Source organism: Alligator sinensis, unplaced genomic scaffold, assembly GCF_000455745.1.
Source record: "Alligator sinensis unplaced genomic scaffold, ASM45574v1 scaffold364_1, whole genome shotgun sequence".
In the NCBI taxonomy this organism is placed as follows: Eukaryota; Metazoa; Chordata; order Crocodylia; family Alligatoridae; genus Alligator; species Alligator sinensis.
Genome location: NW_005842546.1, coordinates 304,712 through 323,450, shown reverse-complemented (window position 1 = coordinate 323,450; position 18,739 = coordinate 304,712). Strand labels below are relative to the sequence as shown.

The 18,739-nt window shown below is 45.9% G+C and overlaps 1 protein-coding gene across 1 annotated transcript in view; it reads right to left on the bottom strand.

The window, feature by feature from the left end:
- Positions 1 to 18,739, bottom strand: part of LOC106722682 (E3 ubiquitin-protein ligase RNF213-like) — a 128,320-nt gene that overhangs the window by 94,658 nt on the left and 14,923 nt on the right. Inside the window, exons 8-13 of the mRNA XM_014523918.2 lie at positions 18,006 to 18,147; positions 16,457 to 16,630; positions 14,985 to 15,118; positions 12,926 to 13,083; positions 9,755 to 9,958; positions 1,973 to 2,166 (exon numbers count right to left, since the gene is read on the bottom strand). Of these exons, the coding sequence (XP_014379404.2) occupies positions 1,973 to 2,166; positions 9,755 to 9,958; positions 12,926 to 13,083; positions 14,985 to 15,118; positions 16,457 to 16,630; positions 18,006 to 18,147 (1,006 nt within the window). The remainder of the gene's footprint in view (positions 1 to 1,972; positions 2,167 to 9,754; positions 9,959 to 12,925; positions 13,084 to 14,984; positions 15,119 to 16,456; positions 16,631 to 18,005; positions 18,148 to 18,739) is intronic.

Below are 18,739 nucleotides of genomic sequence, written 5' to 3'. Positions count from 1 at the left end.
TGCCCCTCGCTTAGGAACACTGAGGCAAAGAACTCGTTGAGGAGTTCAGCCTTGTCCCCCCTGTCCGTCACCAATTGTTTCTGCCCATTTAGCAGGGGTCCTATTCCTCCCTGGGCCTTCCTTTTACTCCCTATATATCTAAAAAACAATTTCTTGTTGTCCTTTACTTGGGATGCCATCCTCAGCTCCATGGTAGCTTTGGCCCGTCTGACTGCCTCCCTACAAGCACGAGCAGAGGAGGTATATTCGTCTTTGGTGATCTCTCCCTGTTTCCACTTCTTATGTGCTCCCCTTTTGGCCCTTAGGCTGCCCTAGATTTCTCTGGTCAGCCAGAGAAGCCTCCTGGCCCCTTTCCCTCTTTTTCCTTGAATCGGGATCGTCTCCCTTTGTGCCCGAAGGATCATTTCCTTAAGGCACAGCCACCCTTCTTGGGCTCCCATCACTTCAAGGAGGGTGATCTAGGCAGCTCTTGACCAGCTCATGAAATGGGTGGATGAGAACCTGATGGTGTTGAACACCGACAAATGCAAGGCTCTCTATCTTGGAAAAGAAAACCTGCAGCATGCTTATAGGCTTGGTAGTGCTACACTGGCCAGCATTACAGACAAGAGGGACTTGGGGGTCATGACTGACCACAAGATGAACATGAGTCTGCAATGTGATGCTGTGGCTAGTAAAGTGAGCAAAATGCTGGCTTGCATCCATAGATGCTTCTCAAGCAAATCCCGGGACGTCATTCTCCCCTTGTACTTAGCCTTGGTGAGGCCGCAGCTGGAGTACTTTGTCCACTTTTGGTTCCTCAATTAAAAAAAGATGTGGAGAATCTTGAGAGAGTGCAGAGGAGAGTCACGTGCATGATCAGGGGTCAGAAACACAGACCTTATGAAGAGAGGCTGAGAGCCATGGGACTGTTCAGCCTGGAAAAGCGCAGGCCCAGGCGTGATCTGGTGGCCACCTATAAGTTTATACAGGGTGTTCACCACGACCTGGGGGAACACGTGTTCACAGAGCGCTCCAAATGATGACAAGATTGAACGGTCACAAACTCCTCCATGACCGATTCAGGCTGGACATGAGGAAGAACTTATTTACTGTCCGACCCCAAAAGGTTTGGAATAGACTGCCACCAGAGGTGGTTCAAGCACCAACTTTGAACGCCTATAAGACACATTTGGATGCTTATCTTACTGGGATCCTATGACCCCAGCTGACTTCCTGCCCCTGGGGAAAGCGGCTGGACTCGATGATCCTTTGGGGTTCCTTCCAGCCCGAATGTCTATGAAATCTATGAAATCTATGAAATCCAGATCAGCCAAAAAGCAACAGAATCATAGATCTTTAATTGATTCCCCATTATACTCTATGGCCAAATCTCCAAATGGCTGAATCATTTCCAAATCTATTCCAAATTGATTTGGAAGGTCCAGATTGATTCACAAAGCCTACCTCTTCTAGCAATTTGATTCAGATGTGTAGCTTTGGGCTCTGAATCATCCAAACCATCTCCGAATCCAAATTCTAATCCAAAACTTTGCACAGCACTAATAGGTATATCTATATAGATACACACACACACACACACACACACATCTATCTATCTATCTATCTATCTATCTATCTATCTATCTATCATAATTTTTCAAGCCAAAAGCTAAACATTCTCTAGCAACTTAATGTTTTGGTCAAAAATGGAGACCAAACTCAGGCCAAAAACTGAGACCCTCCCACAAACCATTTGCTGAAAACCATTAAAAAAATCAACTGAAAATTTGAATTTTAAGGAAAGCAGATGGTGTGCAAACTATTTTTTTTTTATCCTGGAAACTGAGTTTCTGTTAAAAAAAACAAAGTATCAAAATATCAATGTATCAATGGAAAAAAGTTTATATTTACATCCTTTTGCAAACAGGAAATTAAATTGTGTATTCTTTCAAATACACAGACTTGGCTTTCAGTGTGAGTGAGTACTTACAATATGCTACTCAATAGTTCCCCCTTTTTTCTATCCAATCGTATTTGGTAATCATCTGATGTGACTCTATTCAGAGCATGCTTAATGGACTTGATTCTTTTCAGCCATGCAAGGCAGCTGTCAAATGATCCAAATGTCTCCTCTGTGGGTTGCAGTTGTCGCAGGATGGTGTTCAGTGCATCCAGAGATAGGAACTGAAATGACATAGAAGAAACATTTAAGAAGTGACATTTTTGTTGTTAGGTAGAAGGGAACGGGGGCCAGGGGCAGGGGCAGATCCAGGGTGGTCCAGTGATGCAGCTGCGCCTCTTTGGATTCCTCCTCCACGCAAAATTTAAAACCAACCGTCTGGCAGTGGCAGCAGATGTTCAACCAATGAAGCTAGCTTTTTTTCTGTAATTCTGATGTCTGGTAGCTGCTCCTGGTAATCTAGCCCCTCTTTCACAGTCCTGCAGACCTTTTTTATCTCTAGCTAAAAACAATAAATCAGGTATGGATATGTTAATTTGGGCAAACTAACTCAGGTGTGGAAATAACTCAGTGAGGCACAGGATGCACTACCAAGATGTTCAGGAACACTAGATTTTAGTTTTTTGAATCTGAAACATATACATTTTATTCAGATGACTACAAGATTAATGAAACACTATCTTTTTATTATTTTTGCAGAGTTAGGTTGTCAAGATATGATATAGCAAATTAGTGCACATTCTGACAAAGTTATATTTGTTTTTGCTATGATCTTAAACTGAATAATATAGCTGTAGGCCTCTAGCATTTGAGTAAATCATCTAGTTTCTTTCTAAATGGAGAAAAATATGTTGTGTTGCATGAGCTTCTATATTGCAACATCTGCCACCATTTCTTATAATCCTAGTCTCTAGTTGAACTGTAACCCTCCTCGCCCCCCCCCCCCCCCAAAAAAAAAAAAACCCGCAACAAAACAAAAGAAAAACAAACCAGAACAGGTACAGGGGACAGAAAAATGCACTGTAGCTGAGCATACCCACTGGGCACATCTTCATGAGACATAGTTGATTAATTAACTAATCACAGTAAACGTCTCAGCATCTACACGTGCACCCCTATCAGGGCGCACAACGATAGTATACTCCACAGCAGGGTAGTACTTGTAAAATATAAATACTACCCTGCTGCCAAGTTTGGTTGTTTTTTTCTTGGTGTGTGTGCACAGCAGTGCACATGTAGATGCTGCCTCAGGTCCTGGGGCACAGGGTGCTTCAGTGTGGGGCTATCCATCAGGAAACCCCTCAGCTGAAGCACCGTCATGCCTCACCTAGCCACTTTGCAGCATGTGGAGCCTGGTACAGCAGCCTGGGCGGGCAGGGGACCCAGGGGGTCCCCAGGGAGTCACCCTGCCCGCCCAGGCTGCTCCCCAGCTTGTCCCTCCACAGCACGTGGAGGCCATGAGTTATGGTTAGGTGCTGGACCTCAGAGGCAATCTGGGGGGAAGAGAGGGCCATCATTACCACTGCCAAGGGCATGACGGGCAACAGGCAGAACTAGGTAATCTATGAGTGGATTGCAGCTCTGACTGTAGTTTGCAGGCACCATTTAACTGGCTGCAGATCCAGACCAAAATTAAGTCTTTGAAGTCACTGTGTGTAAGGGACAGAGACACCAACAAGTTCTTGGGTGAAGACCATTGTTCCCTGCTGTGAGGGCTGCCCCAGATCATCAAGGAGGACCATACCATTGCTCCCCAGCACACCATGCACTGCCCACTCCCATGCCTGATGCAGTGTGATGACAGCAATAAAAGAGAAAGTCATGGTGATGAAGCCTCTCAGTAGCTACCTGTTGTCATGCAGGAGCCAGAGGATATCTGTTCTCTGGACTCATTCTCCAGCCAGACTCTAACCCTGACCCTGACCCTGATCCCAGTGGCGCAAGTCCAAACTCAGATCTATGGAAACACACAGGATGGAGACAGCTCTGATGATATCCTCATTGATTTAAGGGATGCAGACAACCCAGGACCCACTGCTGATGAGTCTCAGCAAGTCTGGGGCAAGGGAAAGGGTGGGTGGTAGTGTTTTTGAGAGCTGGGAATAGGGATTGTCACATGGCTTGGGGGTGCCTCTGGGTTTTAGGTTCTGGTGTGTCTCATGGTTTGGGAGTGCCTTTGGAAGCTAGGCTAGGCACTGGGGTTGCATTTACTGCTAATGCCCTGCTCCCTCTGGGATTAACCAAGAGAGAGAGGGCCCTCTTGCCAGACTTCTAGTAGTAAATGACAGTTGTGCCTGTCAGAGGTGGCATTAAACCTTAATGCATGACTGCTCAAATCTCATTTTGGCAGACAAACTCTTTGGGTAGAGGCAATATCTTTTATTAGACCAACTAAGTAGTTGCAGAAAATTTGCTCTTTGCAAGCTTTTGAACACACCTGCCCTTCTTCAAGCAAAAAAAGAAATTGAAAGTGGTGAGAGAAATTAAAATGGTCAGAAAGCTCTCATGTATGAAAAAGGACACTTGTGTGTGATAACTGCCAAAGACGTGTGTGTACCTGAAGAAGGATGTGTGTGTCCGAAAACTTGCAAAGAACAACTTTTTTACAACTACTTAGTTTTTGCAACTAAACAGCCTGGACTAAATATTAATATCACGCTTAAACCCACCCACCCCCTGCCCCCCAGCCTGTCTGCCATCTGATAATGCCAGATAACCTGCCTGAGTTTGTCTCTACAGCTCCTCTGCATCTGCATTCTCACATAATAGCTTTCCAAAGACTGGCTTTTTTTTTATGCGTGGGAGATTTCTGATCATCTTTAATTTCTCTCACCATTTTCAATTTCTTTTTTTGCCTAAAGAAGGATGTGTGTGTCTGAAAGCTTGCAAATAACAACATTTTTGCAACTATTTAGTTGGTCTAATAAAAGATATCACCTCTAGCCAAAGAGTTTGCCTGCCTTTGTGTTTAGACCAATACAACTACAGCCAGGATAATAGGCCTATGTGAATAAGCTACTATTCAATTCGCAGATTTGATTGTTTTTCTGATTTGATTAAGCCGAATCGATTTGGAAAAGATCCGGAAGCAATTCAGGAATTTGATGATTCAGCCATAGGGTATAATAGTGAATCAATGAAATATCTATAACTGTGTTGGTTCTTGGCTGATTCAGAGGAAAATTGCAGGGGTGATAGACTCTTCTGAGAGCATAAAGCTTGCCAAACTTTAAGTTGATAGGTGCAGGGGTTTCTGGGAAACTGCACTTCAAAATCCTGAAAGCAAAACTCATGCCACATGTGTGTGTCAAGCCACAGCGGGGTGACAACTGCAGGGATGGTAGCCCCTGCTGAGGCCATAAAGCCTGCAAACTTTCAAGGAGAGAGGTGCAGGAGGAGTCTGGGATCTGGGGCCCTGCACCTCTGGCCGCAGGCAGGCAAAACTCATGACATGGGTGCTTGTGGGACTGTGTGTGTGTTCAGGTGCACCCTTCCTGGTGCTGGGGCCTCTGCACAACATGGCAGTGTGCTCCATGAGGTCACCTCCTCCCCTACAGCCTCATCTCAGTCCACCACTGTAAATGATGGCATGTCAAAATAACTTAGCTGGCTCAACAGCAAGGCAGTGGCCCTGGACTTCAGGAGGGCAGATTTCAATGAGGTAAGGAGAATAGTTGGGGAGGCACTGAGGTCACCAGTGGGGAGAGGAGTCGGGTGTCCAAGAAGAGTGGATCCTCCAAGCCCAAAGGGAGGTAATCCCAACATGGATCAAAGAGGGAAAGGAGGCAAGAGGGCACAAAAACCCCCATGGCTCACCAAAAGCATACTGGAACGTCTCTTAGCTAAAAAGGAGGCATACACACAATGGAAGGGAGGGGCCATCACCAGGGAGGACTATACCTCAGTTGCTCAGGGCTGTAGGGGGGTGGTCAGCAAGGCCAAGGCGGAGATGGAACTGGGACTAGCTACTTAGATCATAGACAACAAGAAGTCCTTTTTTAAATACATAGCAGGTAAAAAGAAGGTACCGGGTAACGTGGGGCTTCTGCAAGACATGCTAGGCAATCTGGCCATCACACCAGACAGCTAAGCTAACCTATTTCATAGTTTCATAACTGGTAGGGTTGGAAGGGACCTGAGCAGATCATCAAGTCCGACCCTCTGCCGTGGGCAGGAAAGAGTACTGGGGTCAAATGACCCCGGCAAAGTGTTCATCTAGCCTCCTCTTAAAGACCCCCAGGGTAGGAGTGGGCACCACTTCCCTTGGAAGTTGGTTCCAGATCCTAGCTGCCTAAAGTAGCGCCTCCTGATATCTAGCCTGAACTTACCCTCTGCCAGCTTGTGACCGTTATTTCTTGTCAATCCTGGGAGTGCTCGGGGGAACAGGGACTCCCCCAATGCCTGCTGGTCCCCTCTGACTAGTTTTCTTTGCCTAGACAATTTCTTTGCCTCCATTTGTCTGAGCAGGGACCGGGTCACCCCCCACACTGGGACCCCCATAGGACCCAGGGAAGGCACATCCAGGCCTAGGATCAGGGAACTTCTGGTGGGTCTAGATGTGTTAAATCAGCAGGTCTGGATGATCTCTACCCCAGAGTGCTGAGGGAATTAGCAGAGGTCATTGTGAGACCCCTGGCATGGCTTTATGAGCACTCGTGGTGCTCTGGTATGGTGCCGGAGGACTGGAAAAGGTCCCATGTGGTTCCCATTTCCAAAAAAGGGAGGAAGGAGGACCCAGAAAAATATTGGCCAGTCAGCCTTACCTTGATCCTGGGTAAGCTTTTTGAGAGAATTATCCTGGCGCATGTCCGCAAGGGGCCAGCAGGGAAGATTATGTTTAGGGGCAATGAACATGGGTTCATTCGAGGCAGGTCCTGTCAGACCAACCTGGTGGCCTTCTATGACCAGGGCACAAAATCCTTGTACGCAGGTGTAGCAGTGGACGTAGTCTTTTTGGACTTTAGGAAGGTCTTTGACACTGTCTCTCACCCCATTCTCATTAAAAAAAAACTAGGAGACTGTGGTGTTGACACCTACACAGTCAAATGGGTCACTACCTGGCTGGAGGGCCGCACCCAGAGAGTGGTGGTGGATGGGACTTATTCAACCTGGAGGGATGTGGGCAGTGGGGTCCCCCAGGGCTCGGTCCTCGGGCCCGCACTGTTCAACATATTCATCAGTGACTTGAACGGGGGGGTAAAAAGCACCCTGTTCAAATTCTCAGATGACACTAAGATGTGGGGGGATGTGGGCATGCTAGAAGGGAGGAATAGGCTGCAATCAGACCTAGACAGGTTACAGGTGTGGGCGGATGAGAACAGGATGGGAAGAACCAGCAGCATACCTACAGGCTGGGGAACTCCCTTCTCAACAGTGCAGAGGCAGAAGAGGATCTTGGAGTCATTATTGATGCCAAAATGAACATGGGCTGACAGTGTGGCGATGTGGTCAGGAAGGCCAACCGTACCTTGTCATGCATCCACAGATGCATCTCAAGCAGGTCCAAGGAAGGGATCCTCCCCCTCTACGTGACACTGGTCAGGCCGCAGTTGGAGTACTGCGTCCAGTTCTGGGCGCCGCACTTCAGGAGGGATGTGGACAACATACAGATGGTCCAGAGAAGGGCCACCCGCATGATCAGGGGGTAGCAGGCCAGGCCCTACGAGGAGAGGCTATGCGACCTGAACCTGTTCAGCCTCCACAAGAGAAGGCTGAGGGGGGATCTGGTGGCCATTTACAAACTAGTCAGGGGGGCCCAGCAGGCTTTGGGGGAGTCCCTGTTCCCTCGAGCACTCCCAGGAGTGACTAGAAATAATGGTCCCAAGCCGGCAGAGGGTAGATTCAGACTAGACAGAGACTAGACAGACCCCTAGCCGGGGTCGTTTGACTCCAGCATCCTTTCCTGCCCACGGCAGGGGGTCGGACTGGATGATCTGCTCAGGTCTCTTCTGACCCGACCAACTAGGAAACTAGGAAACTATGAACAGCAATACCCCAGCAGCATCTGAGGTAGCCACATACAGCTGTCACAGAGTCTTTCTTTTTTATAAAGGAATTGACAGCAAGAAGTAGAGATGTTGTGTTGGATATATGTTACTCGTGGTGTGTGATGGCTTATCTTGTGTTTTTATGATTATATATTTATTATGAAAAAAAAAATAGTTAGAAAAATATATCTGAGGAAGCTTTTGGGTTGAAAAACCCTTTGTCAGTCTGAGGAAATACATGCAGTTGGTGTGTCTCCTGGTCCTGGATTGAAGGAATAGTAGAATAGCCAGAGGCTGGGCTGGCATGGATGGCATGCAATGCAGGCAAGAAAGCCAGTCAGTGAAAATGGAAATGGAGGCGTCATGGGGTGAAGGACAGGCTGGCGGTGGAGAGGGGAGGGAAAGGGGATGGTAAACGTGCAGAGGTGCCTGGGGCGTCAGAGGTCCGGCAGGTCGCAGTGTGCCAGAATGCCACTGTGTACATTGAGTCGATGAGTTTCTGTACCGACTACCTAGGAGGCTGATGAAGTGCAGTCCATAGGCCCAGCTCTGAAAAGTAGTTTGGACATTCAAACAAGCACCTAACCTCATCACCAGGTTATCATCTTCTGTCAAGACACCCCAGAGACCAAGATCATTGGACTTTGTGTATCTAATTTCTTCAGTAGGGATTTAAGGCTCTGTAACGTTCCCAACTGTACTAGTCATGTTCACATCTGTATAATCTATCCTAGTAGAAGAGGTGGATGCCTGCGGTTGATGTGGTCCTGGCTGACTATCTTGAGTATGAGGCCCCTCCTTTATTACAGTGAAATAACTGTCAACTTTTGACAATTATTTTAACTGCCCTTCAACGAGCTTCTGCTTTTTTTTTTCTCTTCTGACATCCACTTTCAAAAGTCCTCTTCAGTTTTAACCACCAATTATGTCAAACTTGAAACTTCGTGTTACAGTATAACATCAGGAATCTGGAGATCAAATATCCGGCATTCTCAAAAATGCAGGCAAGAACCTGCCGGTGCTATTGGTGTTGAGCCAGCTAAGTTATTTTGACCTGCCATTGTTTACAGTGGTGGACTGGACCAGACCGAGGCTGTAGGGGAGGAGGAGGAGGACTCATGGGGGCGCACACACACAAAAAAAAGTTCAAAATATCTCACCATTTTAGTTGTCAGTTTGAGGTATGATTTCCCAGAAGCCTCTGCACCTATCTCCTTGACACACGGCAGGCTTTGTGGCCTAAGTGAGAGCTGCCATCACAGCAGGTTTCACCCTGCTGTGGCTTAACAAACACACACGTGACATAAGTTTTACTTTCAGTAATTTGAGGTGGAGTTTTCCAGAAACCCCTGCACCTATCGCCTTGAAACTTTGCAAGCTTCATGCCCTCAGCAGAGGCTACTACCCCTGCATGTTTCAACTGAATCAGCCAAAAAAGAACAAAGTTATAGATATTTCATTGATTCCCCATTATACACTATGGCTGAATCTCTGAATCACCGATTTTTTTCTGAATCAATTTGGGAGCTCTGAATTGATTCAGAAAGCCTAAAGCTTCTAGTGATCTGATTTGGATTCATAGATTCGGCCTCTGAATCTTCCAAATCATCTCTGAATCCAAATTATGATCTGAAGCTGAGCACAACCCTACAAAATACCCAGAGCTCATTCTGGCATTAACACTGCTTAACGTGCCACCGCAGTTAGTGTAGCCTACTAGTATTTCCAACACAGCCCAAGGCTTGCATCATACAGAGCACATGAGATGGCATGCAGAAGGTTGAACAGAAGAAGAACAAAACAACTGAAGTTCAAAATATCTCACCATTTTAGTTGAGTCCTCACTGTACATTTTTTGCAGCTCACCAGTTATAGACTCTTCATTCTTTACCAAATCAATGAATAATTGATAAGTGTCTCGTAAGTAGAAATATTCAACGTGCAGCCAAAGCAAGGAAAACTTTAGATCATTTCTTGCCACAGAGGAGTGGAGTTTTTTTGCACCAGTTATAAGGACATTTGACAAAACCTGGTAGGAAAATAAAATGTATTATTTTTACTCAGCAGTAACCACTGAATTGGGTTCATTATTGCTGTTGCAGTTCATGAAAAATGTATTCTATATTTTAGGGTTTCCCCAAATTTTGATACTAGGGGCACACTTTTTTTCTGGGTTAAAATCGGTAGCACACTTCACTCACCCACCCAAAAAGGGGAGCAGGGAACATCAGTGGCAGTGCAAATTCCATTTGCAGATAGTTTCATAGTTGTTAGGGGCTGGAAGGGACCTTACAGATCATCAGGTCTATCCCCCTTGTACCTGGGCAGGAAAGACTGCTGGGGTCAGATGACCCCAGCAAAATGGGCATCAAGACACTCACTTTTGGAAGATCACCAGGATGGGTGATGGTACCACCTCTGGGGGAGCCTGCTCCAAATCCTTGGTACTAGACTTGTAAAGAAGTTTTTCCTTATGTCTACCCTGAAGCGATCCTCAAATCAATTTGTTCCTGCTATTTCTTGTCCTCCCCTGTGGGGCTTTGGTGAACAGATGCTCCCCAAGGCCTCGATGTACACTCCTGATATACTTGTAGGCTGACACCAAGTCTCCCCTGAGTCTTCTCTTCTCCAGGCTGAACAATCCCAAACCTTTCAGCCTCTACTTCTATGACCTGGTTTCAAGACCTGTAATTATGTGCATGGCTCCCCTTTTGACTCTCTCAAGCTTCTCCACAATGTTCCTGAAGTGCGGCACCCAGAACTGAATGCAATACCCAAAATTGGATGCAGTACTCCAGCTGCAGTCTCACCAAGGCCAAGGATAGTGGGAGGATGACATCCTTAGCTCTGCTTGAGATGCCTCGGTGGATGCATGCTAGTGTTTGATTAGCTCTGCCAGCATTGCACTGGGGGCTCATGTTCATTTTTTTGTCTATCATAACACTCAGGTCTCCTTCAGTTATGGTGCTGGAAAGCATAGCACTGCTGAGCCTGTTGTGGATTATTTCTTCCTAGATGGAGCACTTTGCATTTCTCTATATTAAGCAACATCAGGTTGCATTTACTGCTAATACAAGGTTGCATTTACTGCAAAAATACAAGATGTCCCATCTTGGTGCAGCTCCTTCAAAGCTGGAAGCTGCATAGTGATTTTAAGTTTGCTGTTATGAACTAAGCTTCCTATTGTGTTTTACATCTTGTTACTGTATCTTTATATATAAATTGTATTTTTTTTTATGATACTTGGATGTATGGATGAATGATTGTAGAGAGATTGGTAAAAGCAGGATGAACTATGTGTTAACAAACAAGTTACCACATGGTGAGCTTGGCTGAGAAGAGGCTGAAGAGGTCAATTCAAAATCCAGTTTATACAGGCAAAGAAGATACGCAGGAAAGACAAGATCAAAACAAGGTTTTCAAAATGTCTTGAGGCTGAAGACTCTCTTTTGTGATGGACACAGCCTATACCAGTGATAACAGAGGCAAACAGAGTGATTGAAGAGCAACACCTCGGACAATGATGTGTGAGCTTGACCACTCAGCAGAGTGGAAAATCACTAGAGTCCAAACAAAGAAGGCACAGAGTCAAGAAAGGCAGTGCTGGGCACCCAACACCAACGTGATAAACTATAAAAGGAAGAGACATAGCAGCAAGAGGTTGGGTAACACTCTGCAAACTTCACTGGAGCACAGACACACGTCTGTAGCCCTGGCTCCCTTATCTCATACTTCTAGGCTGGCCACCTAGTGCAGTACTGAGCAACGGACTTTGGTAACTGTAACATCTGCAGACGCAGTGGGAGTGAGTGTGTGTGTGTGTGTGTGTGTGTGTATGTATGAGCGCTCTTTTGACTATTATAATCAATAAACATGGTATCTTGCCTTATCCCCCTCGTGAGGTCTCGCTCATCATTTGAGCAATTAATTATTTGTGCAACACTACCGGCAGGGAAGAAGCAGCACCAGCGTGGGCAGGGTGGGTGAAAGCCCTTGGGAGCTGGTGTCAGGCTGAACTGGGGCAGCAGGCTCTCCAACGAGATGCACAGAACCACTTTTATGCACACCCCAGGACTCAGGCAGCAAACTGTATACAATCTCTGTGTTGCCCTGGGAAGGTGTGGGGTGCAGGCATGGCTAGGGTGGAGATAGGAGGTGAAGGGATACTTGTTGGCAAAGGCTCCCAGGAGCTCAGGATGGCGGGGCAGGGGCTAGGCAAGAGGGCTCGAGTGGGACATGTTCTACTGAAAATCCTTGCTAAAATGGAGGTAAGGTTGAGGACACTTTTTAATATAAGAGCACTGACAGGGTATAAGGCTTGCTCCTCAAAAAAATAAAAAGAGTTTGTCAAGAAAGTCTTTATCTTTGTGCAGACAGTTTTGACCCTTTATCAAAACTTTATCATAACAGCAGAAACTCCCCATGCCTAGAGAAGGGTGACTGCCCCTGAAAGCTTGCCAAGAACCTTTTCCCAACTACCGTACTCAGTTGGTCTAATAAAAGTTATCACATCTACCCTAAGAACCTGGCCTGCCTATGACCCTCGATTGAGCATTAAGAAACTAAAATATTTCTACAAAAAAAGGAGAATATTTATGAGGAATTCTGGTGTGCTTTAAAAATGTAGGTTTCCCCAGAAAACATTTTCTACAGAAAATGTGGGTCTACCACACTTTAAAAAAAGCCAACAGTGCTCCATTAAATTCAGAAGTAGAGTTAAACATAACAGGAACTAAGGAAATATCTGGAAAAAGTCTTAAGTTAACTACATTTTTGGTTAAAAAGTATCTGCTGGTTAGAGAGGAAATTTAGAGGTCAAAACAGCTAGACAAAGCTAGGGTGATGTAGTTGGGGCTGGTCCTGCTTTGAGCAGGGGGTTGGACTAGATGTGACCTCCTGAGGTCCCTTGCAACCCTCATTTTCTATGCTTCTGAAATTCCTAACTTCTATAAACCTGGCTATATTTAAAAATCCTGATCTCCAGCAGTCCATTTACCTTATAAACCTCAACATCTTGTCCAGGAAGAGCCATCCTCACAAAATCACTGGCGTAAAACTGTATCATGTCCATGTCATCGCCATCTGGCATTGGCACATTCTGGGTTGAGCTTTGAAACATCTCTATAGAGTCTGGTGTGGGGTCCCTTGGAAAACCTGGGTCACCCAAGAATGAGCAAAGGAGTTTAGTCACACCACACCGTGCCAACAGAAAACACAGTTTTGTCAACATGCAGGTGAATGGGCGCTGGTAAGAGTGCACATAGTGGGGTAATGGGCCATCAAGGTTTCTCTATAATGCAGAGTTAATTATTAGAGGGAGACTGCAAGGTCATCAGAGGCTGTAGGCCATCCTCATTGGCTGTGAACAGCAGCAAGCGCAGTGAGTTCCCTCTTCAAAGCACAAAGGGCAGGAGTTTTGTCAAATGTCCAACAGGGCCACCTCATTGCCACCATCAAGAACAGTTCCAGACTCTCTCCACCAGCAGCAGCAGGTGCTATGATTTCATGGCCTGTTGGTCTGCAAGTCTAGGACAACAGGGACCCACAGACTTTGCTCCAGACAACTGTCCTAAGGCCCAGAGTGCATCTTCCAACAAATAAGTGACACACTCATGGATGCCTTGCATTTGTCTGTGTGATAACATCTGGCTATGTGATAACACAACTCTGACTCCAGATGAGGAGTTGCTAGCCTGGACTGAATCCAGAGGGGATGCACTGGTGCAGTTCACTCCTTGCTTTCAGACCAGGCTGTGGAAACAGTATCCAAGTATTGGGACTATTTTCCAGTCCCTGAATCAGGTAAGGATTCCTCCCCTCTTCTTTTCCCCTCTCCTTCCATACTCAGTGGCACATCCCCTTACCTCTGCACCCATTTCCCTGCTTCACCTGCTTCTGCCAGAGTTGCACCTGCCCCACTCCAGCTGAGCTGTCAGAGGAGCTAGACTCAGCCCAGAATAGCAGCAGTCCTGGCAGTGGCCAGGTTCCTCTTCCCTGTTTGGTTTCCCCAGGTGGCTCCCTATGCTCAGGGAGGGGAAACACGTCTACCGACATGACCGCTTCCACTGCCCGTAACTCAATCCTGCTCCCTGAACAGCCAATATGGATTGGGACAGGAGCAGCTCTGCAACTCCCCCTGGCCCCAGGTTAGCTGGGGAAAGTGGGAGTAGTGGGTAGGGGAAGGGGTGAAAAGGAAGGGTGGGGGAAAGTAAGGCAAAGCATGATGGGGGCCTGTGGAACCAAATTCAGGAAGTTTAAAAAGTCCCTGGCTGCTTTTCTTGCAGCATGGTCTTCCAGTCCTAGTGTGGGAGTGGGGAGGGGAGGAAATTGGGATTGGGAGGTGGGGGTGCATCTACCCCTGCAGCACGGATTACTGCTTCCACACCCCTTTTGCAAAATTCAAGACCTGTCCATGTCCCCAGGTGAACTGTTTTAATGTTTTTCTCCCTTTTCTGTTATATACCAGCACCTTTGAGCCTGGATATGTCTCACTTCATCTCCCAGGCTTTGGTTCTCATAGGGAACTTTAACTGGAGTGCCTCTGAGAGCTGCTCTAAAGTGCTGCAGCGTCTCATGTGTCAGCATCCCTGTGCTTAAAAATGATGGCGTGGGCGCTTGAACTGAAGCTTGTTCAATGAGCTTTAGTTCAAGCTCCCCCAGTGCCATTTTTAAGTGCAGGGACACTGATAAATGAGATGCAGGAGGCTGCTGGAGCATGGTAATTACCACGCTCCAGCAGACTCAATGAATCGAGTCTGCTTTGACTTGCTGTAGTTACAGCACGTCGGAACAGCCTCCGTGCTTGTGTACAGGCACCCATAATACCTCTGTGTCTACTGTATACATTGGGTTGGTCTAATACAAGATATCAAATTCACCCAAGGAACCTTGTCTGCCTATGTCCTTAGACCAACATGGCTACAACCCAAACCCCTACTGTATACATCCTCATTCAATTAATCCAGATCCACCCTGGCATAAACCAGAGTAAAACAAAGACACAAATATTATCCTACGATAATTTGTTTCAATAGTTGCTGAAAGTCTGAAGTCACCTTTTGCCTGATGGACCGTTTCCCATATCTCATCCAAGACAGCTTTCAAAACCCAGCTGAATGGGAACTGGCAAGCCACATACGTGTTTGGGTCTTCAGTCATTGATAATACAGCAATCTTAGCATCAGGCTCTCTTGAATAAGAAGAATGGATATTTCTGGTGAAAGTATGCATTAGAACCGTATGTATATTGTTTTCTGGCTAGATCCTGATATTTAGGGGTTGGCACAGACATCCTCTCTCTGAAAACACCAATACCAATACAACACTGTAAATTGATTGCATTCATACACAGGCATGCTAACTTCAGTCCTGGGAAGACTGTGAATTTAACATTTTTTTTTCTTCCAAACTAATATACAGTTCTGTCAAACTGGAAACTGCTTCCAGGAAACGGGCTTTTTCAACAAATGTCTTGATTCCAAACATTTTTTTAAACAGAAACTTTAATTTTGTAAATAAGAAAATTCATGTTTTGATTCAGTAAGAAATTTTGTTTTCAATTTGTAGCTAGTTTATACTAAAGAAAGTTTCAGCATTTTAAAGAAAGTTTCAAACTGAAAGGATCCATTTCAGTGGACTGAATGGCTTCCCTTACAGGAGATGCTTACTGCACAGTGCTTATGACTACTGCGCAGTAGAGTCCCGTGGCACAAGTCATGATGCGACACCACTGCACAGGAGTAATGAGCCACTGCGCAGTCAGCACCACCAGGGAGCTATGTGGGGATGCCACGGTGCGGTAATGCTGGTTACTGCACAGTCCTTTAATACTTGTGTATGCAAGTACTAAATGACTGCATAGTAACAAGTGCACAATCAGTGTCCTGTGTAGATGCAGCCACTGTGAATGGTTTTTGATTGATTAGTTTTATGACAGAAAAACAGACATTGCAAAAAATCTGGTAGGACAAGAAAACCCTTTGTCTTCATCTGTGACTATAGGGCAAATCCCCACAAGCAGAAATGTGCCTTTCCCCAGGGACAAACAGCAGCAGCGTAACATGTGCCACTGCTACTTGTCCCGGGGGAATGTCCATACACACGTGGTCAGGCTTGTGGCATGTTGCCTAGGTGGGGTAGGGTAGACTGGAGCGGTGACAGCGGCTGGCCCCAGCAGCCTTACCTAGGGTCCTGGGGGCTTCTGGGGGCTGCAACCACAGAGATCCATCAGCAGGCAACCTGGAGTGTGGCTTCGGCTGTCCAGGCTCCAGTTTTGGGCAGTGCACGCTACTGCCACATACACCACCCTGCTTTTTTTAAGTGGGGTGGGGTTTTTTGTTTTTTTTTTTACACTGTAATCTCCTGGTGTCAACCCACCTCCCCCCTGCACTGCAAATTAGCAGTGCGGTGAACACCTGTATGTGTGACGTGTGCATCAGAGATGGGTCTGTGGCGTCACATACTGAACATGCACATTCATCTGCACATGCCCTGACAGTCTGATCTCTTATAGTGAGTTGACCCTTACTTGCTGGTGTACTTAATCTTCAGAAATGATTCATCTTGGAACATCTGGAGCCACAGGCTGGACCGTGGAGTCTCTTGAGAGATACAGTTCAGATTGTTGTTTGCATCAATTACTGCTAGAATTTGGGCAAACACATTTACCATAATATCTTCTACATAAATCCAGAGTGTGTGCCTTAAAAAGAAGGGAAAACATGTCCTTTAAAATGAGTTTTCTCAACTCTTTCCAACCACCCCCAACTTTGTGTCTGCAGCAGGACAGCTGTGTAGGCATAGGATCTCCAGCATGTCCAGTTAACAAAACATAACTAAATTCCAACCTCTATGTTCAACATGAGATAAACCAAGAAGCAAAACTGTTATTGGACCGATGGACTCCTGCTAGAGCAGTGGTTCCCAAACTGTGGCTTCCCAAACCTCAAATTGGGAGTGAGGGCCATGCTGAGGAAATGGGGCAATAAATGGGGTTATACTGAGGAAAAGTTTAGGAAGCAGTGCTCTAGAGGACTCAGGATACGTTGACTCTGTAGTGTACACGCCCCGTGCATTCCCTGGCAAACCCAGAAGTGGACCAGCTGTACTTCCAGTCCACTTCTGAGATCGCCGCCAAACACACGGCATGGGGGGTGGGGCATGCTTCTGTGAGATGCTCCATCCACCCCAGAATCGCAACAATCACGAGCTGCACCTGGTACCTCGAGGTATGTATAAAAAACATTTAAAGCTGTGTCTATGATTGAATCGCTGATTCTCCAAATCAGCATCAAATTTTCAGATTCAGATTCAGCCAAATCAAATTGAGGACAGTGATCCAAATCAATGAATTGAATCACTGTTCTTGATTTGGGCTGAATCCAAATAGAATAGGGCCCATTTTGCACACCCCCAGTATCCAGCTTTGGATGCTGCAAGACAAGGAAGATGTAAATAAATTGGAAAGAGTTCAGCAAAGCAATAAAATATGACTTGCTAGAAAATATTGGAAGAACTGGAATTATTTAATTTGGAGAGAAGAGGACAAAAGATGGATTTCATAACAATGTTCAAATAACTAAAGGTAGGTTATAAGGAGGGCCAGTGATAGACTATTCGAGGTGACCTCATGGGACAATATGCTATAATTTGAAATTGTAACGTGGGAGATTTATGCTGCATATAAAGATGAACTTTCTCGTGATGAGGGTGGTTAATCACTAAAACAAATTGCTTACAGAGGGCAATCATATCTCCATCACTGGAAGTTTCTGAGACCAGATTATGCAAATACATGGCTGGCTGGGTGAGTTTAGAGAGGGATGATCCTGTTTTGTTTTTTTCCAGGGGGCTGGAGTAGATGACCTTGTGAATTGTTTTCAGACCTAATTTTCTATGATTCTACAGAGGTTGTTACCATATATCAAACTTCTCACTGTCCAATCTGAGACTTTTCCAGTAATCAATTCAATGATGTGACTAGAGCCTATCACCTCTTTTTTGTATTCCAAAAAATGGAGCTCTTTGAAAATCCAATGGTTAATGTGTTGATGCTAGCCAAGAACACAGACATTTACCTGAATGAAGTGCCTTCAAGTATAAACTTTCCAGACATTGCTTGATGGAAGGTCCATTCTTTAGGCTTAAGACTTCTCTCTTCACGTTCTTGTAAAAGGTGACAAATTCTCTTTTTCAATACTCCCATAAAATCATTGGCAACTAGCCATAAACAAAAAAAGAATTACCAAATAAGACTGGTTAAAATTTTCTATGAAAGCATCTTCTCTGTGGATAAAGCGTGGTCAGCTATGTGAAAAATTCTAATAATAAAAGCTTTAATCTGTCTGTCTCTCCATAACACTTTTGAACAACTGTGCATGCCCTGATAAAAGACTTAGTCTGTCTGTCTGTCTGTTCGCAGTGCTTTTGCCCAACTGTGCACACACCGATTGGCTGTGTGGGCTGGGCTGGCAGTTGGGTGGGGCTAGCTGAGCTCAAACGGGAGCCCCTCTGCTGGTGCTGCCTCCTCCTGGAGCCTTCAGTGTGGGACTCCCTCCTCCCACCTCCACAGAGGCAAAAAAAGGAAAAAAAGCTATGAGAATTGGACAAGTGCTTTCGCAGTGCTTTTGCCCAACTGTGCACACACCGATTGGCTGTGTGGGCTGGGCTGGCAGTTGGGTGGGGCTAGCTGAGCTCAAACGGGAGCCCCTCTGCTGGTGCTGCCTCCTCCTGGAGCCTTCAGTGTGGGACTCCCTCCTCCCACCTCCACAGAGGCAAAAAAAGGAAAAAAAGCTATGAGAATTGGACAAGT